At 41.4% G+C, this 23,341-nt stretch overlaps 1 protein-coding gene across 2 annotated transcripts in view; it reads right to left on the bottom strand.

Annotated features, from left to right (window-relative positions):
- Positions 1-19,723, bottom strand: part of LOC137880119 (CD166 antigen homolog) — a 60,645-nt gene extending 40,922 nt beyond the window's left edge. The window contains exon 1 of one of the 2 annotated variants that reach the window (XR_011103790.1): positions 19,495-19,723. Coding sequence is in view for 1 of the 2 variants with exons in the window: in XM_068721260.1 (XP_068577361.1) it covers positions 19,495-19,552 (58 nt within the window). In the remaining variant the exon portion in view is untranslated. The remainder of the gene's footprint in view (positions 1-19,494) is intronic. The other variant, XM_068721260.1, reaches the window with a different exon arrangement.
- Between the last annotated feature and the right edge of the window lie 3,618 nt (positions 19,724-23,341).

Raw genomic sequence — 23,341 nt, 5'->3', positions numbered from 1 at the left:
CTCCTGTTGATTTCAACACAGATTGGTTGTTCCAGCGACTGGAAAAGCATAAACATATTTTACTGAGCAATCGTCAGTAAAACTGTATTTCACACTGTAATAGTTAACGGTAAACTGTCATTAATCTGCGGTTCACGTGTGTCCGTACGGATCACAGATCGACAGCTGTCCGTTACACCACTAGTGCGTAACTATAAGTACATGTTGACATTTTGTCACTTGAGTCAATAGTCAATCAAGTTAACATCAAACACACTCTTTCCCTAAACATAAAGCCCAGTTCAATCTACACGACTTTAGCCCTGATTTTCCACTCGCCGACAAAATATCCAGATCAGAAGCAAATCCACGTTGGCTCATGTGAACTGTTCAAGGACACGAGCTGAGAGGCTCACCGATGCATCTCAGATGCTAAATATCTGGACCTGTTGGGGGTCTGTCAGGGAGCTACAGCCAATGAGAGCGCAGAACACGGGTTGAGGGGAACATGGCGGAGGAGTCGCCTGTACCTGTGTGTGCTTTGTGTTGCATTTGCAACACGGACCAAAGTTGTTGTTGCACCGTGTGTGATGGATGTTTGCACGAATAAAAGTAACACAGTGAGTGATCTACATGGGGAAACAGTAGAGACGTGTGGAGACAGATGGGCCACCGACCACATCAACAGGCATGACTATGTTACATCCGTGTCACTTCTCGTGTGTGATTTGGTGACAAAGCGTAGTTCAGAGACCGGACCTACTCATCAGGGATTCCTCCTGGTAAAAGATCTTGTAGTGTGTGACCCTCTGTCTCCAGTCAGTCATGTAGTGTGAAAACCACAACAACCTCAAGACTCCCCATCACAAATCAGCCAAATCAGTACATGGCATATGTGGTTTTGTGTCCTAAACCCAACTTCCTGTGAAGACAAAGTTTATTTGAAAGGCCACATGTGACAAGCGTATATTGACGGGATGGAGTACGTAGAGCTTAGAAGCACTGACCAAGCTGCGGACACACTGGGGAAAGAATGTGTTGACTCAGCGGAAGTCCATTACCAGAAACAACTCCCCATGGTTATCAGAGTGGATATTAATGGGCATGGCCTGTCAAGTGATGCTCTCCAGCAAATGGTTAAAAAAGCATCCATCAGCAGCTAAATGCTCAGGAGCTCCATGCTGGGCTGATATGGAGGAGGGGGACACTGAACAGAGAAAGTCAGCTGAAAAGGAGCTTTATCCTGACCAGGTCTGTGGATGTTATCTAGAAAAGACAAGTCCAATCTAGCCCATCAAGACGTGGACTCAGGCCTATCTCAGCCTTATCTAGGAACTATGTAGATATCAAAAGGATTATCTATCAAATACTACGGAAAAGATTTTCTAAGTAACTCTGGGTTTGACTAAACTTTTGGCTCACCTTTAATGGACTGTAACACTTAAAAACATATATCACCTACTTGTTTTCATGACTGTATATTTATATGCTGTTATATCAGAACCTTTGACACACAGAGAAGATGATGTAGGAGTTTTCCAGGTGTTAAACAGGTCAACCGTGCATGAGGCCCCACTCACATTTCATCCTCTTTGCATTGGCCCCTCCCTCTGCCTCGCTCTCCCTGCTCTTCCTCCACAAAGGTCAACAAGGCAGCAGTCAGAAGGTTATCTCCTGGCTTCAAAATGACGGGCCGGAAACACTGCTCACTTCATGCACCATTACTTACAACTGGAGTGTCAACTAAGGGAGAATTTGCCTTTGTGCCTTTTTAAATAGGTCATATTTCACAATGCTTTATTATCTCAAATAATAATAATTAAATTTGTAACATTAAAAAATCTACTTATTTTGGCTGCGGACATATTTTATGGTCTGTTAGGACCTACAATATGGGGTTCGAAAGATTCAAGATTGAAAAACATGCAGATGAGGGATCAAACAATCCACAAACTGTAGTTTTTGATGATAGTTAACTTGTTCTGTTCTTCAGCTCTCATCCACTTTAACCTAATTATCTAGGCACACAGGCACGTGTATGTAACAGCCCCAGGCCTGAAATGGGACAAAGGCCAAACAATGGGGCCTTTAGCTGCAAAGGGAAAAAAAAGTTTTAGTCATATGACATGTAAGATGTGACACAGTGGTGACTAATCATAATGCCTGGAATGTAGCAGCCTGTGTTTTTCAGGTTTGTTGGTCTCTGAGCAATGGCAGGAAAATCACCTGACAGCAATCTGCTGAAAAGAATATATCCTCAAGGTGATGGCACCAGTTTATACAAAGCCAACAGCCCATTAAAAGGAAATTAATAATTTCCTCTGGAACGATTTGACAGGCGGAGGGAGATTTAAGGACTCGACTGCTAATAGCAGAGTTTGTTTCAAGCACACGTGACTTCCTGATGAGGAGTTTTTGGTTTTCACACGGACCAATCTGACAGACTGACGTCTGAGCACTAGAATGCTCTATCAACAGCAGAGCAGCATGAGCCCCACATAAAACTGCTGTGCATGATCACTTCAGTCCAAGCATTGAATCATCATAATTACACCTTTATCAGTAATTATATGTCTGCTCTCCTCCTGTCAGTTTTATTCTACTCCTCCGCCAACGGGAGAAAATCTCATTATTTTCCAATAGCAAGTGTGAATAGACATTGATGTGATTTAGCAGGTTACTAGAATGTTAATGGGACATTTATCCAGAGAGAAACTCTTTAGAGGTGTCACATAACTGCATCTTCAGCTCAGATCTTGAATCATGTTAACAACTTAAATGCAACAAAATGTGAAATTTCACTCACATTCACACACCTTCTGTAAAGAGGTCATGTGTGGGCAAGCATGAATAACCCTAACAGCCATGATGTGACCAATATATATTCCATCTATTGCCATTGGTGTAGAGGTCTCTTATACAGTATATTAATGTCCTGCTATTTGTATTTTATTTTATGCAGCATCTTTTTTTTTTATTGACAGGGTAATACTGGGTAGTATACTGATTCACCCAGTAAACCGGTTTTACTTTCCTATTATAGATCATCTATCTTGAAAACACCATAGTTAAATCCCAAACTATCTCTAGTCAACAGATCAAACACCATGGCACACAACAATGTGTGACATTTAAACTATTCATTTACTAATTTAGACAGCCGAACGGCATGCTGGGTGACGTTAAAGCTGCTTAACAGTTGGGAGAGGCTCTACTGCACATTCAAGAACAGAAAAGAGATGGAGGATGAAGCGAGAGAAACCGGAGATGCACCAGAGGAACAAGTGTTCTAAGAGAAAAACTGTGTCTGGTGTTTGGAAGTTTCAGATTTTTAAACAACTGACTATAGCCATTGTTGTTGCCAGTGGCGCTGACACTAATAACGTCTGTGAACACAGCACAGAAGGTGTAGGAATACACAGAGTGTGATTACGTGCGTCACTGAAACAGTGAAGCCACAAAGGGTCAGACATCGCTGGAAAAGGCATTTGCCCCGAAGCATTGCATTTGACAGGAAGAGAAAGAAAAGAAAGTTGTTGGCATATCTCACTTATTATTTATTTATTTATTCATTCATCTATTTCTTACCATGTTGCAGTTTGCACAATAATAATTGTTTACATTCTGCAACTGTTTCATGCATTTTTGATTTCTTCATATATTGTTTTATTGCTTACATAATCCACATCCTGCTCCAACCCTGGTTTACAATCCTCCCTCATTTTAAAGCGCTCTCACTGATGGTTTAGTGTATGAAATATAGAAACTCCCTTTGTCTGTTCAAAAACAAGTTGGAATTTTGCCCTCAAGCACTCAACCAGTTTTCTTTATATGATCAGCTCCTGGAGAACTCTACATGTTTAAACTTGACCAACATTCTCCAGTCAAAAAGAACAGACTGTTCTACTCATTATGACCAGTTTATGCTCAAAATGACTCCTCATTATTTCTTCAGGTTGCCACATACAGTGCAGCCAGAATTTCTCTTTTGACTGAGTTTAGATGTGGAGTAAATTTGTATTCAAATGAAACTGAGATGGATTGAATGACTTAGCTCCGCAGGCAATCTGTTTATTTATTTTGCACATGATTTACTGAATTCAATGAGTATCAAAACAGCCAACAAGCCTATCAGGGCCACATCAGCTTTCTTGACTGCACCAAAGCATCCCTCTTCAAAGCTGCATGTCATGGCTCAAGCCTCGGGAGTGAAAGGGAGGTAGAGAGGGAGAACAAAGCTTATCCACTCTGTATTTCGGGCTCATTTGCATATCACAGTTTTTTCTTCCTCTGTGGACACAAGCAATCCTTTTTAACTTTAAATATGTGAAATGACAGTTCTGTCACCGCCCCCCCTCATCATTTCTGAGGAAGATACGCAAAATGTGGATAATGTAAAGAGTGTAAAAAGTCCTAAAGTCAACGTCATTATGTTAGTGCAGACAACACATGTACTGTAGGTACATGCTCACTCAATAGTCCAATAGTCCATGTAGATAGAATCTGTTTTTTCCAAATAAGGCGGCTGGTGCCATCGTACAGAACAAGACAATGTGAAAACAATACAAAACAGTAGATCAACTGAATGGCTGCACTTCAATATAAATGTACTAACACATGGGACTAGCCAGAGAAGAGAGAGCTAAAGAAAGGCCAAGTGCAAGCCAGAGCAGAGGCAGTGAGATGGTCTTGCTGGAGAGGAGCCCATTCCTCAGTGACCTCAGGTTAGCTTTATTAGCTGCTGTATATGTCAGCAAGAGTCACAAGAACGGATGACATGTGCTGCACCTTTGCACAGTAAATGTGTGCGGAGCCTTCTCAATGAGGAAAGGGCTACCTTTTATTTGGGTGGCCATGACAGAAAACTGCACCATTGGTTTCAGTATCAGACAACTTTGAGATTAGGTGTGTTCTTTGTCTCGCTCTCCCCGGAGGAGAGAGATAGGGATCTTTCCAGAAGTATCCCTTGAAACAGAAATGCCACCCTGCTTTCTTATCAGTGGTAAACATGCTCGGAAAAACCTTGTCGCAGCTTTCAGCAATAGTGTTGAAAGATACATGGTGAGAAAAAGAAATGTCAGAGAGATTGACTCACAAGCCGCTGTTGAGTTAAGAGTGTTGTCTCAAAGAGGCAGTAGTCCAGGAGGAAATACCTGAATGCTGAGACTATTCTGAGAAACAGCCTGGTGGTGGTGAATGTTATCTCTGACTGGTCCATGGGAGATCACCCTGGTATTTCCTCAATAAGGCCAAAAGAGGCAGAGCTTCCAGTGGTTCTCATCCAGTACTGAAGTTAAAATTAGACCTTAATACTCCTGGCCTCAGAGCAGAGAACAGCAGGGTACAGCAGGTCAGGACCAGATGGAGTGGAGTTCTGTTCTGATATATATTTTTTAACTATGTTTTTCCAGTGTTTGATGTGTATGGTGTTCCTTGATTTCCAGGGCAAGGAGTTATCTAATCTTTGGTGGGTAAATAGTTGATACGTGTCTTTAATAGAATGAGATAGAAAGAGCTAAAGCAGGAGAGAAAAAAGGAGGGATAAGGAGAGGAGAGAGAGAGACAGAGACAGAGAGAGGGAGAGAGAGAGAGCATTGGAAAGGGTGGAGGTCCTTTCAGCTGTCTCCCTTGTCGTTGAACTAGTTCTTTTTGTTTGTAGAGATCAAATTTCACCATGATCGGCCGTGGTCGGTTGTTGGAGTTCTTCAGCCCCAGTGTGCACAGTGGACTGTGATATTGTTCACTGTCTCTTCATGTAGTTTCAGCTGTGTGGTCATAAATTCATTCACTGATTTTTCAGGGTCGTTTTGGGTTTGTTCCAGTGAAAGCAAAATGAAATCTCATGCTGCGTGCTTGTAAGTCCAGAGTAGTCTCTTTCATGGCTTTGTTTTAGGACGCTACAGGGCTGAACTGAGTGGTCAGACTGTTAACGGAATGTTGTAGTGATTTGTTTTCCCTGAGTATTTTGTCCTGACTAAATTCCAGTGTGTGGAATTCCCTGTTGAGAGGGAGACAGATATGATGAGTAAGGGGAGCTGGAAATGAGGTAAACAGTGTAGTACTTTTTCAGATGTCTGCTCTTAAATGCTTAGGATGGGTTAAAGCTACAGTTAGTAAATAAAAATAACGTTTAATCATAGTATCTCGCAGTCGCATAGAGGCAACCATCTAAAGTCCAGCCCCTCTCCAGGAGTTTGGCTCCAGAACCATTGCTATGCGTGGCGATGAGCCAGACTATATCTAATTGGTACCGCTCCAACAACGGCACCAGCTCCGGTTCCTCACCCGCCAGAGAGGTGAGAGTTAGCTTTTTCTTGGTTTAACTGAGCTTATAAAGGATTATATATGACATTTTAAATGAGCTTGTAAACTGGCTACTTGTGAAATAATTCGGTTGATCACAATGTCTCTCATCTCCAGTTGCTCATCAAACTGAGAACAATGAGCAGCACATGGAAAAAGAAGTTTTGGCCCGGATATCCGCTGGCTATACTCCAGAACCCCAGAAATAGAGCCCCATGCCCCCAGAGGCTTATCGCCCTCAGACCGATAGCCAGTGGGTTCCAAGATTGCTCAAAGACGAGTAATCATGCCTGTGGAATTTTACCTGAAACACTATCTTGTCTGTTCACAACAAATTATATCCTAACATACAATCACAGGCATCACACTTGTGTTGTAGGTTCACGTTCTCGGCCCTGTGTCCCTTAGGTTGGTGGATTTTTCTGACTCTGACAAGAAAGTTTCTGACATCTGTACCAACGAGCCACGCTTCTCTCTCTGGACTGATCTGACAACTTCTCACATTATGAGCATTTCATGCAGGTAACAGTGTATAGTGATGTTTGCCTGGATCACAGATCTTAGGGCTGCTGGGAAGGTTCTTTTGTTGCAGCTCATATGAGAACTTATTTCTTTATTTCTGAAGTAATATGATGATGACAGTGAAAACACCTCAACTATTTGAAGATTACTTGACACTCCTGTGATCTCCATTTGAACAACCTTATACCACCTTAAGAAACTCAACGAGTGCTTACTAAAATTAAATTCAAGAAAATTCCTGACAAAGAGTACAGTGGGACATTAACTTGCAAGTCCATCTGAAAGAAAAACTTGGCTTGTGGAGCAGCACTAGTATGAGATCTGTCTTGTCATCTCATCTGGCAGCAGCTAGCTGTCTCTACTGAAGTCATAGCCAGGACAAACGCAGCACAAAGCATCCCTAAACACTCAGATAAGTGTTTCCTCAATACGAATTCCAGTTCACAGCAGTTTAACGTGTGCACAGAAGAGCAACCAAGTTATGAGCTTTTGAAAGATAAGACAGTATAAATTAAATCTACAGATAAAAGACCAAATTCAGTTTCATTTGTGGAAAATGTAATAAAAATTGGCATTAAAAAGTTCCTTTTAGACGACATTGCTAAATTAAGCATATTGTTGTCAGCAGCTTTTGCATTTTGCATGAGATTGCAGTCACATTTCCTCTGAGTTACTCTCAGTAAGAGAGGATCAGTGGCAAGGTGGTGCAGTTACTGACAGACCATGGCCACTGTCAGACCACTGTGCTGTCTGACAGACCACTGTCAGTAACTGCACTACTGTCATGGCCACTGTCAGACCACCCGCTGCCCTGAAGTGTCCACCGGCAGAACGCTGACTCACTACCAGCACCAGGGCTGCTGACTTGATGTAATCAGAGGATCTTCCTACAGGAGTTAATAAAGAATGAAATGATTATGAGCGAGGGAAAGGAGGCGGTGTTTGCAGTGTACTGCTGAGACTGTGGCTCTGATGCACAACAAAAGAACAAACTGAAATCTATATTTTAAATGCAGGAAACACCATGTACCAAGTAATGTTGTGCATGGCCGGACTGACTGGTTTATAATTGGGTGCATGTAAGGAGAAAGGAACGGCAACAAAAGAGCAGACAGAGATTAAAGTCACAAAAAGTACTTTTGTCTAGTAGGGTGAATTTAACCCAACGCCCAGAAAAACAGAATGCCTGCTAAGTTTGTGAAACTGTATTTCTCCAAAGCACAATTAGTCAAAATATTAATCACAATCACAATTTTGGCCTTCCACAATTAAAGGAGCAATAAATGACATCAGTGCATTACCATAGCAGCTAACAGCTATTATGTATGTAAAGATATAGAGGAGTAATGTCTACCTGAGCAGAGAATGAACTCTCTCTCTGTGTTTTGTTATCAGAGCTTCTCTTTGCTCTGTTGACCGGCCGTGCATGCTTTTATTAGTGCATGTTAGTCACAGCTGATAACGCTGTCCCAACCAACGGCGTCACCACGGTAGCACAGCACACCCCCCCCCCCCCCCCCCCCCCCCCCCCCCAGGTAAACACAGCTCGGTCAGCACTGTTGCATTTGTCTGCACCGTTAGCGTGGTTCGCACTGTTAGTTAAGAGCCATGTTGAGAGTTTGACTGAAAAAGCAATTGATTTTATTATTCTAGTACCAAAAAATGTATATAATAAAAGAACGATACAATATTGCCACGCAAAACATCGCAATACTATGCTGTATCAATTTTTTCCCCCACCCCTAGAAAGCAGTGCTCTGTTCATTTTAATGTGAAATTATAATGAAAAATATTTTGTCCTTAAAATCAAGGAATAATCATGATAAATAATTGTGACCTCATTATTGATCAATATAATAGTGATTATCATTTTGGCCTTAATCGTGCAGCACTAATGATGCAGACTAAACAACAGAAACAGAGAAGAACAACACCGACAGCTAAAAAAGTAGATCGACCGAGATGAGCCCTAGGCAGTAAACACAAGTTTAAGACATGCATAATGACAGGTCTTAGCACCATTCAATAGAATAATCTCTCAATCACTGCTTACAATTGCAGTCTGTAGACTGTAAATAAACAGTGTAGCTCCAGCAAAGAGATGTGTAAACACAACGCCAAACTAACTCTGGATGGTGAGGTGTGCAGTGCAACCATTCCCAATTCCCCCAACCTCATTTTTCACAAATCCCAGCAATGAAGTGGGCATTGAAAATCCACAGCACCATGGAGCTGTTGGTGGGTGTGCTCGAGATTAAGACCTAAAGACCTGTAATGTTTCCATAGTGCTATGTGTTCCAGTTTGAAGTGCTTGTTGTTAACTAAAAGGGAAAGCTTCAAGAAATAAAACATCTTTGTGTTTGAGTCCTTCCGTAAAAGAGTAGCACTCACTTTCAGATTCATAACTTCAATATGATGCATGAGAGTCAAAACATTAATATTAAAGACACTCAGGCACAGCTTAAAACATGAAAGCAAAAAACAGCTACAAGGCCAGTGACAGAGCCAAACTGCTGTCAACATATAACACTTCTCTACATTTCAAAGCTGCAGATTCTGTTTATTATTCAGCCAAAACTGCACATGAACTAAATATTACAGTATACAGCCGCCAGCACAGGTGTCCTGAAATTTAGACTATTCCTTTAGCACATAAACACACCACAATAGTTACGAAAAATAACATTTGTCAAATGAAATCTTAAATGTAGACTGTCACTCAAATATCATTAACGGATCATTTTTGAGACCCAGACCGCTGCCTACCGAGAATAATTGTCTCAATTATAACATTCAGGTGTTCCTTATTAAAATATGGTGCTATTAGCAGCTGTGACAGACACCTTTTTCATATTTTCTGCCTTGTTCTCTATGGAGCTACCATGTGTCACCACAGATCAGAGGGAGGGACACTCCCTTTCTCTTCACGTCTTTAATGCTAAATAAATACAGATATAAATGTTCTACAGGTAGTAATGGCAGACATTCAGTGGTAATCCCCTTAAGATGTATTCATGTGAAACTCCTGCACATTGTGTGAACATGAGGATGAGAACGGGCAGCATTCCTCTGTCCCAGGACTGAAACCTGAGAAGCTCCACAGCGCTGGAGATCCACAACAAAAGTCCTATATGAAGCATTGTGTTGTAGAGGTGGCTGTCAGCTTTACAACCAAAAGCCAGCAGCTTCAGGCTGCATGCGGTTTAGGATTACCAACAGACACAGCAAGCTGGAGGGAGAACAGCAAAACACACCAGCAACATTTTAAGGGAAGTCAAGGAGGGAAGTGAAAAAACATCGCAAATCTAGTCATAGACTAGGACTGAAAAAGCCTCATGAATTCTACTAAATAATGATTTTCACAATTGCTTTGTGTTTTGTTTTGAAATCCTTGTGGGGTTCAGTATTTCAAAGGATAGAAAGTACAGTTTTTGCCTGCTGGGATGACAAATCTCTCTTTGTCTCATGACTGCTCAATAGGATGTTACAGATAGAAACTCGCTGTTTGTCCAAGCTCATGTAAGAGCAATTTGAAAAGAGAAACAAAAGCTTCAAGAGAACGGCCTTTTCTTTTTGGCCTTAACCGAGCCAGACGACATGGAGTCGGACAATGTGTATGGTCAGGAGCGCACTGGCTGTGCATCTGAAAGCTGTATTGTATATTCCCAAACTGCAGCATTCCTAAGTGTTTGGGAAAGAGGAGACACATACATGTTTATGCAGATGAAACTTGCTCTCCTCCCGATGTTCACTACCCGTGCATCAAGGTGTGTTTAGCATTCGTGCCGAAGGAACTGCAGAATTTGATTTGCATTTACTCTCCCCAAGATACCTTATAAAATAAAAGCCACAATGCCATCAATACTCTCCTCCATACAAATTGCTGTGTTAATTAAACAAAAGTTTTCAATCCAGAGTGTAGTTGTACATTTTCACACCATGTTTCATCTCTGTACAACCCAAGAAGTACAACACACAAAATATTTCACAATAAAAGGAGTCAGAAATAATTCATCATGTCTTCAGTGGCATATCCTAACTAGGAGAACATTGAAGTTGCATTGTAAGCTGTGGTTTGAACCCTTGCCGGCTCATTCAAGTCAGTCTGTTGAGTCCAAAGCATCTTGGCTGTTGAATAACAACATCCAACAGTAGCAGCACCATTATTTGGATGCTTACAAAGAATCGGGGAGCTGAAGTGCTGGGGACTTGGTAGGTGCAGTAAACTGTAGCTGGTTTAACACAAACAGGGTGATGTACAACTGCAGTGCTTTCATCAGGCATTAGGACCCTTCAGGGGGAAACATGAGATGAATGCTTGCTTTGTGAAGCCACTGGGATGCACCAATTAAAAGCAGCAAACAATGTCAACATGACCCACTTTCCTGTCTCCTCTGCTGCCTGTGTTGTCAGCCACCACTCTTTGTCAGCAAGAAGGAATTTGCAACACAGACTCCACATCCCCCTGCCTGCACAGTATTAGGCCTAAACACAGCGCTGTGCCCTCTGCCCCTCATGCATGTTTGTGCCCTACCTACATATACAATGTGTAACACAATATTTTGGCATGCAGAGAAATGCTTCTCTGTCAAATCCAGCTGTCTTTAAGATGGTCAGGATTTGTCTGCAAAACGACAACCTGCTTGTGCGGAAATTAAATATTGTGAAACAAAAGGTGGAGGAAGTCACAGAGCAGACTTTTGTTAAATGTCACAGGTGTTTTGACACCTTAACAAACAGAGAAGAGTGAGGCTGATATGTGCACCCTATGCAAACAGTTTTCAGCATATCTGCATCAGGTGGACTTGAACTTTCTTCTGGCAAGAATAATTAGGCAGCTAATGACTGACTTCATTATTGTATTGTAGAAGTATTTCATGAGGCAGCTCGCATAGCTTAATTTTTTTTTAGCTCAACAGAACCCAGCTGACCTGAACCTGAACCTCTCCTGAATGTAGGTCAAACAGCAGGTCAAATGCTTGCTTCTCAAATAGCAGGTGGTCATGTTCATAAATATACAAGTCTGTGTTTAGTTTAGAAACTGGCACAGTCTGTTTGTCAATGAATAGACATCTGAGAGAATACACAATTAACTTTTAACAACTGTGTCCGGCTGGTTTCATATTAGTCCATTGTACGTGTAAGTATCTATGATCAGGCTGTTTAGTGTGGAGTCCTCCAGCAATATTCTTTCATGGATCTGTTAGGCTATCATTCATCTTTCTATATATCTTCATTGAGTACGTAGCTGGTTCAATGGTCTATCCACATAATGTAAATGCATCAGGTTGTCTCTTCAGTGAGTTAATCCAAGGATTCAGGGATCATTGCTTATCCTGAGACCTGCATTTCTTCATTAACTCATATATACTCAGATACTGAATGCTGCACCATTCTGTGCGATGTCTCCATTAAGTTTGAATGTTACCTGTGAGGTGGTAGAATACAGGCTTGTGAAATCTCCAGGGAGGAGAATGAATGCTGTTTCTCCAGACCTCCTTCAACTCAGTGGTAATGGAGCTTTTTCTCCTCTCTGGTTCCTTTTAGGGGCCACTCTCAGCTGCATCCGGCTCGCTGACATCTGAGGCTGCGGTAATGACCACTGGTTACAGGAGTCATCTCATCAGACATCTTTCATGGCTATTGATTTTCTTTGTGTTTTGAGTGAGTTATAATAGGATCCCAGGAGGTTTGTTACCATTCACTTCAACAATGAGAAAGACGTCAGTCAGGAGTAAAGGATGATGCTGAGTTTTACAAATACCTCAGCTACTGGGTGGATCTGGATACTTGTATGTTAGCTCACTAAGTTACAGCTTTTTTCAGTCTCCTCAGTATCAGTACAGAATATATCAGATTGTTAAGTCTGTCCCCTAGGGTGGCCCACCAAACAGATCTGTCTTCAAATTCTGTTCCACTCCTTCTCTCTACTAATATATTCAGTAACTATAAAGTGAGCTGCCAATTGCAATTACATTTATTCTATCTTTTATTTAAAGCCTCAGGGGTCCTCTCTGCTCCGCACAGCTGGGGCTTCTGTGTAGGAATAACCTTTTATCTACATAAATAATAGTGTTTGTGCGCACAGCATGCTAACTCTACGTCATTCATTCAGGACCCTAAATCTCACACACACACACACACACACACACACACACACACACACACACACACACACACACACACACACACACACACACACACACAGCACCAGCAACTATACAAATATAAGGAAAAAAATGTCTTTAAAACACCACATTCATTAGCTTTTCTTTCACTGCCAATTAAAAATATTGATGATAAAGCTTTCATTTAAATGTCCATGTACGCACAGTAGGGAGTGTGGTTCCAGGGGGATTGAGAAGGTCCTCTAGCTAAGGCTAATAGAAGGCCCATCTCTGTGACGGCTCAAATGACAGCAGTCAGGGCTGGAGGCAAACAAAAGAACAGAAGCTTCTTCGCACTGATTCAGTGTAAAAAGGCTTTATGTGCTCTGCTACCAACACCAACTTCCCCCATCAACACCATCAGCTAGGGACTCTCTAATATTTTCATTTTACCTGTAAAAGGAAGAAGAGGCCTTTGAGTCCAACCTGTGGACCCCCACACCTCCAGCCACCATACTTTCCTGTCACTCTCTATTACTACCTAATGGCATTCCTTAATACATAATCAAATTATTCCTCAGTGCACAGGGACATTTTTACGGGTCTTTCTGAGCTTGGCAGAATAAATAATTCCCATGACATCACCAGGGACAGTTCCTCCATCAATGAGCAGACTCTCCATCTCACATTCCTACATGGGATTTAAAGCATTACTGGTACAAAAAGACTCCCTCTATTACTTTCAGAACAGCTTGACTCTTGTTTTGCCCGTCAGTAAATGAGTCACTAAGTCAGAAACACAAGTTACAAAACTGCTTTCACTCCCCTGCTGCCTCATTTTGTGAACGTTTCCCCGCAGAGTTCATTCTTGAGAAGATGCTAGTGGACTTCATTGAATTCTAATTTCCCTGCACATTTAACAAAGCTGCTTCTCATCTGCAGATGTTTCACTTCTTGTTTTGATGCATGCAGTCATGCTTTCATGACCTGTGAAATGATTTCCCCACAATATCGTTACAAGATGGAAACAACCTGACACTCACCACGGGGAGAAAAGTGCCACATGAATCATACTGCCTCACGAGAAGTTGTGTGTGTGAGTGTGTGTGGGCGTGGGTTTACCCATGATCTCATTTGGTTTCAGCTACTGTTGTTGCTTCTTTCTGGACGTTTCGGTGAGCAAGGTGCATTTTTGGTTGGGGGAGTTGTTGAAAGCTGCGGGGGGGGGGGGCTTATACTGCCCAACACACAAGCTAGCCTGATGAGAGGCCCCAGCATTAGACACACTTCTTACCTTGACAAAAGGGACTGAGAGGGCTACTCCCTACTGAGTCTCCCTTTGCTCTGTGCAGCAGCAACAGGTTCAAACTGTTATTACTGCCTCCACATAGAGCGGCCACAGAAGACAGACACAGAAGACAAACATTAACTATGTTGTTGTAACTTCACAACATTACTCTGCAGTGATAGGTTACCTCATGGTCCTTTGTCATAAAGCGTCACACCCTGGCCAGACAAACATATTATTATCACCAGAGAATTGTGCTGCTGGTTCAAGATGTGAAGGAGCATTGTACTGCTTTAAGTAAGATGTAACTTGTGTTCATTTTGTATAAAACAGACCTAGTAAATAAAGGAAAGGAAAATCGTTTCAAAGAAGGTAAAGTTAATGATGAAGCTGTGTAAAAATGATTTAATTTTGCAGCTGTGAGAGGACAGATTATTAAAGACCATGTGTGTCTCTAGGATGTGTATTTATTCCACAATGCTTTTCATTAACAAATTAATGAATTAAATAGAGCCACTTTGCCTGCCTGCTTGACTCCAGCTGTTAATCCAGCTGGAGTGAGGAAACTGTACAGGGCTCAACACTAACTTCTAAAAATGGTTGCAAGGCTGGGAAACAAGCATCAGCGTTTAGTTGCCATGTGAACATGTCGTGTGTATGTTGGTATAATTTTCCATCCAGCTCAAAGATGCCGATAGTTCACAAACGTCCTGTCGGTCCAATGAATTTGCACATTTGATTGTGACGTTGGCGCGTTAGTGGAACTTGTCACCTGGTTCTAACAGCAGTATTAAATATTACTCATGCCACAAATGTTTAAAATTAATTTATTTAGGAAGCACAATTTACTGTCCCAATTCTTTCTTTTTTTTCTTTTACAAAGTGATGGCCAATAATTGGTTGCCAATTTCTCAAAATGGTTGTCTATGGCAACCTGGCAGCCCTTACTGTTGAGCCCTGCAGTACTGCTGAATCCCTGATGTACTACCCTACTGTATCCCTACTGTAGACTGAATACTATAACTACAGTTCTTCTGATCGGTGAGATTATCCTCCTGACGTCCCAAACTGCCTCAGCTCTTTAACATATCAGCGCTGCTGGAGGTGAGGACTTTGTTTCTCCCAAATGTCAGCTTTTCAGAATTTAAAGAAAACACCGTTGCATTTAGTTAAACCACTGAATGACGGTTTTTCACGGTTTTGAAATGATTTGACCACCAGCTCATGGGAGGAGGAGTTTTCTCAACCCACAGAGGAACCGTGTAAACCTTCAACCCCTTTCACGTGACAAAAGCTAAGTTATGGGATGTTCATGTGACGTGTCTGAACAGGGCTTTCTGAATAACAGATCAAACTAAAGCCATCTGACAGAAAGATTTAGGTGGGGCTTCAAACACACTGTGACCTTTCAGAACTCGGCTGCTGGATTGTTGTTGGATGAAGGTGGTTGAAGGTAGCTGCCCCCCCTCTCTCCTCACATATCCACCCCTCCCCTCCCTCACCACCACCGACCCCCACAAAAGGTATTTTCCCTCCAGAAAAAGACGAGCCGAGCCATGTCGGGGCAGATGGAGATAGCATTTCAAACCGTCCCGTCCCCCAAGCTGAAACAACTAGAAATGCCGCTGCATACCACATCCATTATCTAGTCTGGCTGTCCCCACTTCCAGCAGCAGCCTCCTTATTAACTCCTTTTTAAATTATTTTAAAGAGGAGACAGTTTGGTTTAAGGGAGCTTCACCTCTGCGCATATTTGTACTTAGGTACATTTCAAAGTACTTGTGTAGAATATAATTACAGCCTGACTGGAATGAATTATCATCAGTGCTAAGAAAGGATCACAGCTTGACACCAGAGTAACCCTAACCCATTTAAAGTACAATTTAACATTTAAGTATTAATAATAATACCGCGATAAGATGAAGAGACATCATGCCATTGGGAGGATTTATTGCTTATCTGGCAATGTGCCAATTCGGTGATTTGCCGAGTGTGTCTTTAACTGGTAGTTAATAAATATCTTGTTTTTTCAACAATGATCATTTAGATTATCCTCCCTGCAGTGCTGGGATCAAGGCCAACAGGAACTAATGTAAAACTTAGAAGTTACATTTTATTCAAACTTAACTTTATGAGCCTCCCTTTGTTGCAAGAATGGAGTTTTGGTCTGTTATACCAACAACAGAGGAAAGAGGGACAACAGGGCGCCAAAGTGCCACCTCACCCCCAGGTTAGATTCTCCTCAGTAGCTTTTACTACTCCCTGTTCTGTCCAATGAAGGTTTCTGTCATTGAGGCAGAAACAGGCCCATATCTTAGTTAAACAGTATCTCTAATACAGCAGACCTACACTATCTGGTTAGTGGAACAAAGGCCATCTTATAAAGGGGACAGGACTGCAGGTCTTTATTATTGAGTATGTATGTTGCCTTGAGGTGCTGTCGGAAATATGGTTCCTCCTAAATCCACGTGAGGGTCAGCAAACAAAGCCAAAGGCTACAGTTTAAAGTCTCTGTTGTTGGGGGATTTTCAGAGTTGCCTGAACTCACATTGCAGAAGCGTAGAGCTTTGAGGCATTCACAAAACAAATGTCATGTAAAGTAGACTCCACTGCTATTGCCTCAGGTAACATTGAAACATGAAATATGATTCTGGAAGTCCAGTTTGAGTAAAAGATGAGTTTGCAGGCTTAAAGGCACAAAACACTGAACAGCGGTTGATATCACTGTGAGACTCCCTAAATGGGAAGCTAGTCAGAGCGTAATTTATTTGTATTATCTTAACTATACACTACAGGTGTGTTGTACAGCGTGAAATGTATTTGTTGGCTGGTGGCAGTCTGTGCATGTACTGTAGGTACTGTGTGTGTGTGTGTGTGTGTGTGTGTGTGTGTGTGTGTGTGTGTGTGTGTGTGTGTGTGTGTATGTGGACTGGCGACAGTCTGTGTATGTACTGTAGGTATGCAATATGTTATTTGTGGTGTTTTTTGTATTGCAGACACTGTATGTTTCCAAGACAAATTTCCTTCAGGACAATAAAGTCTATCTTATCTTATCTTATCTGACAGAATTTCACAACTCTATCACGGTGACAATCAGTCACAAGTAGACATATGGCATTAGTCTAACCAGGAATGTGTGCTTGTATGTATGCCTTGCCAAATGAGGGTCACTTTTTGTGGTTAGGTTCACTTGTCCTTCCCGATGACTGTGCCTAATGTTTGCCGTAGCCCTCTGCATTGGCACCCTCGCTGCGTCAATGGAGTGTAACCACTAGAATGAATGAGGGGGCTGCTAATAAGAGCCTCTTTCCCATCATAATGGTCATAACTATATGAATGTGTCACTACAAGTATGACTAGCTGGAAAATTGTAACAGCCCCAAGGCTCTCTTATTACCTATTGGGGACACTATTACTAACATTCTACAACAGTCCACAGAAGCTCTTTAAAGTGGACCTAGAAATCACTGCAGAGCTAAAATGGGTGTTAAATTATATGAAAGTGCTCACCATTACCTGACACACCTAATGTGAGAAACCTCTCTCTTAAAATGCCATTCTCTGTCAACAAAGATGACTTTTCCAAACGGTGTTTACCACCATTCACCTCTACTTTTTTTTCCAACAGCCCACACTTTGTATCCGCTCACATCTGTGCAGGCAGCTCACCCCTCTAAAGTCACCCCTAAAAGCCTCCCGTGGCTTCAAACTTCTAAGTCTGAGAGTCCCTTTGAAAGCCTTCCCTCTTTGATGTGAGGAATGCTAGAGATCAAGCTGAAAACTGACTTCAGCTGCTATCTACTGCGCTGCTATCTGTCACTATGTGGAGGGTAAATATGGATTTTTATCATGATTGTAATGTGAATCCCGCACACAAACACACAAAATGATGCGCTCCCTCCTCCTGTGGAGTCGCTGATCCGGACACAGGCCAGATAGCATCAAGTGATGGAGACAGTGACCCTGGCTGTGTCGAGTGTTCAAGCGCCAATCACCTCCTCCCACCACACACACACTCAGCCACCAGCCAGACAGACTGCCCGCCCTCCAACCGCTCTGACAAAGAGCAGCTCTGTGAACGCCGAGAGATGTCCAGTGACACAAACACAACTCAGAGATAAGAGCTGGGAGGACATTTATTCGGACTTATCATGTGTAAGTGACACAAGACGATGTCAGAGGTGCCAGCGCTGCTGATTGTGTTTGAACTCTTTCAAAGCCAGGCCCCTGTTTCTTCACCAAGAAAAGCTGCTCACTATCAGCATCAGAGATCATATGCTACAGGACTGAACCATAGATTACCAAATTAGGGCTTTGCTAGCCCCAGGGACTTTAAAAAGAATTCCAGGTTGCACCCTTCAGGGCGATGAATATTGAATTGCTTTGTAAACAGACGACTCTCATTAGATGTTGCGTTGTCACACACTAGAAGGAGGAGCGCTTATCTTCTATTCAAATACAAGTCGACAGCATTAAGACATTGAGAGGGAAAACATGAATGACAAAGTCATGAAATGTGAATGTGTGTTTTCTCTGGCCTCGTATTGGCCCATTCAAAAACACACACACACACACACACACACACACACACACACACACACACACACACACACACACACACACACACACAGCCACACCTAACACAACCACAAACAGGAACACAGGCTTGGATTTCACTGATTACAACTACGTCATTAATGTTTTTTAAAAAGAGCTGAAGGCAGCGACACATAACCCCAGGGTTCAAACCCAGCTCCATCACACTGCTCTGAAGGGCTTTATCTAATGTAACTTGTTAAGATGATCTAAACACACACCTGTATTCAGTCAGAGCTGCACACCTGTTTATTTACAGGAACGAGTTCATCCAACATGTCAAGCTGGCAGAGCTCTTCGTACATGAATTGCTATAAAGTTTCAATAAGGATAAAGATTTTCAGTTTAGCTACACGCCATTCTCTTCTCTTCCTTCCTTTCTTTTTATCTTTTTAAGCGATAGGCTAATATTTCTATTTAGAAACCAAAGATGGATTTGATGTTCCCATTGATTCCGTCCCTGCAGCCTAAACCAGAGTAACGATGTGAATATGACGAAACATAATAAGTACACAGATTAAAATAACTTCAGGTGGAAGTGGCTTCACTCTGCAGGTATTAACGTTCAGGCGAAGTCACTAGTAGACTAAATAGAACGTCACGTGGCTACAGTAGGCTAACGTTACCTATGTGAGACCACATCGGTAGACCGAGTCCACTATTGTCAAAGGCTGATTCTAGGACTTGAACGAGGCTTACCTTGGAGAAGCGTCCCGGCGCTCACGAGAGCCAGCAGCAAGACAGCAGCGTGGTCCATCCTCAGAGACAAAGTGGTTCTGTGGATACCTCTGGCGGTCCTGGAGAGATGAGGAGCTCAAGTCGGTTTGGACTGCTCAAATATGACCCGCAGATATGTCACTGTGGTTTGGAAGAGGCGTGGAAAGTCCGAAACACACCACAGTATCAGAAGGGAGCGCAGGTGAAATACAGAGAGAGCTGCCTGCGAGGACAGGAGGAGGAGGAGCAGGAGGAGGAGGAGGAGGAAGCTCTTCGGGGATTTTTTTTTTTATATGTTGCCTTGAGGTGCTGTCGGAAATATGGTTCCTCCTAAATCCACGTGAGGGTCAGCAAACAATGCCAAAGGCTACAGTTTATTAAAGTCTCTGTTGTTGGGGGATTTTCAGAGTAGCCTGAACTCACATTGCGGAAGCGTAGAGCTTTGAGGCATTCACGAAACGAAAGTCATGTAAAGTAGACTAGAAACTTGACTAAACATTATTGGTTGAGGGGATGATTTATGCAGGCTACGAGGTAAGACAATGCGGTTGTTCTACAATGTAAGGTCAGTGGCTGATAGAATAGTAATAAATTAGTGTTTTAATTGTGCTTGGCTTTAGAGCTCCACACACTCAATGTCAAGTGCCACAAGTGTGGGAAATCAACAGAGCGCATGCCCAACGCTTTTAGCAATGAACGTGGATGGCACACATGATGCCATGGGTCTTTAGTCCCACTGCAGTTTGATTGACTATTTGCCGAGTACTGTTGTTATCATTTCGTTGCCAGAAGTTAGTATTTCTTTTATAGAAGAGAACTACTGTCACCATGATCCATGTGGATTGTTTTCACATGGGGAAGTCGGCCTTATAGGGAACACTTTGAGATTAAACAACTTGGTGCCCATCAGCAGCAGGATATCGTTATCAACCACATGGCTGGTAAAAATAGACCTGAGAGTTATGGTCAAAATCTTCTATCACAATGTAGGTTGTTTCATATCTCCATAACGATATAGCATATTTTAAGTCAGTAAATAAATGGTCTGAAATAACCGCATGGCTTTATATTCTCATGTGTGAATTAAATACTTGACAAATGGAAAATACTTGCAGTATTTATTCATTTAATAAAGAACTTTAGGAATCAGATTTTCTGAGAAATTTGAGTTAGTATGTGATTGTTATTATCAATTCAGATAATGTAAAAGTGAAGGTTTTTTGCTGTCTTTGTGTTATTCTGGTCAAGAACAGGCTTTCGGGATCTCGAGCCTCTCTGAGAGCATTAAACACAGTCAACACAAACTGAGCTGGAGGCTATGACAGCAAGTTGAGGAGAACAGGTATATGCCCAGTTACAGCCTACTTCCATGTAGTCTGTCAACTAAGGCTTCTGACAACTCCGCTGAAAAGTTTACGAGGGGCACCCGAAGGCAGCATTGTTTCCGCCTTGTTTGCCCCACCTTCAAGGCAGCGTTTTTAATAAAGCATCAGTTAACTATTATTAAAAAAGATCTCCGTGAAATTAATTTCCAGTAACTGTGTAGGGGCGATGTGAACCTGCCCACTGAGGTTCATCCTACAAATCTCATTTGTATAAAACAGACGTGCAAAAATACCGTCGGGCTGTTGAGTAGCTCCTTATACCTGAGATTACGAGAAACTGCCAATATTGTCATTATTAATAACATGTTAATCGCCAGCAGTTGTGATTTGGTATTGATAAACCTCTCCCTAAAACAGAATTATTAATTTATTTTTGAGAGGTAAAAACAAACTGGGTCCTTACACATACTATCAATGATAATGTATCATATTACATGCATGATGGAGTTTCTGTAAATGAGCTACAAATGAACCACTGCAGGGTTATTCTCACCGGATCAATATCATAGGAATGTAACGAGTGGTGACTTGTTAGAGGAATATTATAGTGATTATGTAAGCTTTTTTTTATTAGGGGCAGCAGACAAAAACACTGACAACATACATAACCAGAGTTTAACTTCAAGAACAAATAATATTAGGTAATATAGTTAGTACAACCTAATAAGTGCTATATCACTGATTCACTTAATTATATTGTATTGTGAACATAATGTGAGATTTCCAAAAGCTAAACCCATCTTTTGTTCACTAAAAGTAACTTGAACAAGACTTGGACTGTTAATACAACTAATGATGTGTGGATTGAAATCAAGAAAAAAAATACAAAAACATATTCACTGAATACTACAAGGAAACAAATTATCTGCATCAACCCATTATAGCTTCTCCTGAACATTTAATGTTGAGTAACATTGACTTAAACAAAAGTTAAATAAAGATTTTTGTTGCTTATATTTAGCTGGAGCTGATACAATCGGTGTTGTAGCTTACACTGCAGATTATACATTTATATTTTATTTTCTGGTAAAGCTCAAAGTCAGTAAATGTATTATGAGCGCATTGCACCTTCCATGAGCTTTTTCCACACTCTAGTAGTGAAGGTCAATTTGAATGTAATGTTATTGATGTTCAAAGATCTTAATATAATACTTTATTGATTACTGTATTTTGCAGGCATATTTCCAGAGAGAGGTCAGAGGTCCATTTTAAAACTGCACCCTTGGAGCGGGAGGTTCAGTGCTTGCTCAAGGACACTTCAGTAGAACACAAGACATTCAGTTGAAGAATGTTCTTTGACACAAATTGGCAATAATATCATTGAATCACTACTGACTGTGGGACATCTGGGTAAATCCAGCTAAATTCACAATCTGTGAAAAGAAATTCAGCAGACTGATAACAGTAGTTTGACACAGCTTTGGTCAATAGTATTCAGAGTCGTCATGGTGAACATTTGGAAGAAAATCATCTGCATATGACATACATAGTATATGACTACATAGTCACAGTAGTTGGAAACCAACAGACTGTTACAAGAATACAGTTAAAATTCAGTAACACTTTCTGTGATGCAAATGTCTATATATATATATTTGTATCTAATGTATTATAATTAGCTTAGAGCACTGTATAATTATAGAATAAGCACTCATATATATCCATAATGCATTATAACAATAATCATAACACATTATCAAGACTTTTACAATGAATTATAAGGTCAAGTATTATAATACTTTTGTTTAATGTAAACCTTACTAAAACCGGAGGAAGTGCATTTGTTGAGGGCTATTTTCAGCTGAACATTCAGCGTACTACAAGTATTTCTGGCAACATGATGATGTTTAGTCATGTGCTGACAATAAGAAAAATATAGAGTATCACCAGACTTATCTTTTGATTAGGTTGTTACTGTATTTTAAAAGTACATAACCAAATTTCAAAATTTCTGCAGTAAAAATTCAGCATTGCCATTTATTCTTTTTGTTCAGTGACTCTTAGTGGCTTTGTCACATCAGAAAGACATCTAAACTATCCAGCTTGTGTCATGCTGAGTGTTTTCAGATGCTTCCAATCCCTGGATGATCTGACTCAATAGCGATTAAATCAACATTTCATATTGTATGTCAATCAATATTATCATATTTGTTGTAAATGTAAACCTTAATGCGGGAAAAACATATAACACATGTTCATTCCCATATGTGAATGCTGTGTGACCATACACCGGTCTGTATATGAAAGGTGATTCACCTAGGCTGGTGAAAGCCTCATTCTTGCCAGCAGGTAATCCAAAAAGGTAAAAGACACAGATAACAACAACCAGGCTGGTCTCAACATATTGGAAACTGTCCCCTACAGAGGAGCTCATGAGCAAATGAAAAGCAGCCGTGCAGGAAGGCCACTGATAGCCAGGGCAGTCAGGTGCTCAACAGAGGACA

This window comes from Cebidichthys violaceus, unplaced genomic scaffold (assembly GCF_023349555.1).
Source record: "Cebidichthys violaceus isolate CVI_PGR_0920_01 unplaced genomic scaffold, fCebVio1.0.p SCAF_27, whole genome shotgun sequence".
In the NCBI taxonomy this organism is placed as follows: Eukaryota; Metazoa; Chordata; class Actinopteri; order Perciformes; family Stichaeidae; genus Cebidichthys; species Cebidichthys violaceus.
Note: the sequence above shows the minus strand (reverse complement) of the source record. Positions and strands in the feature narration are given on the sequence as shown.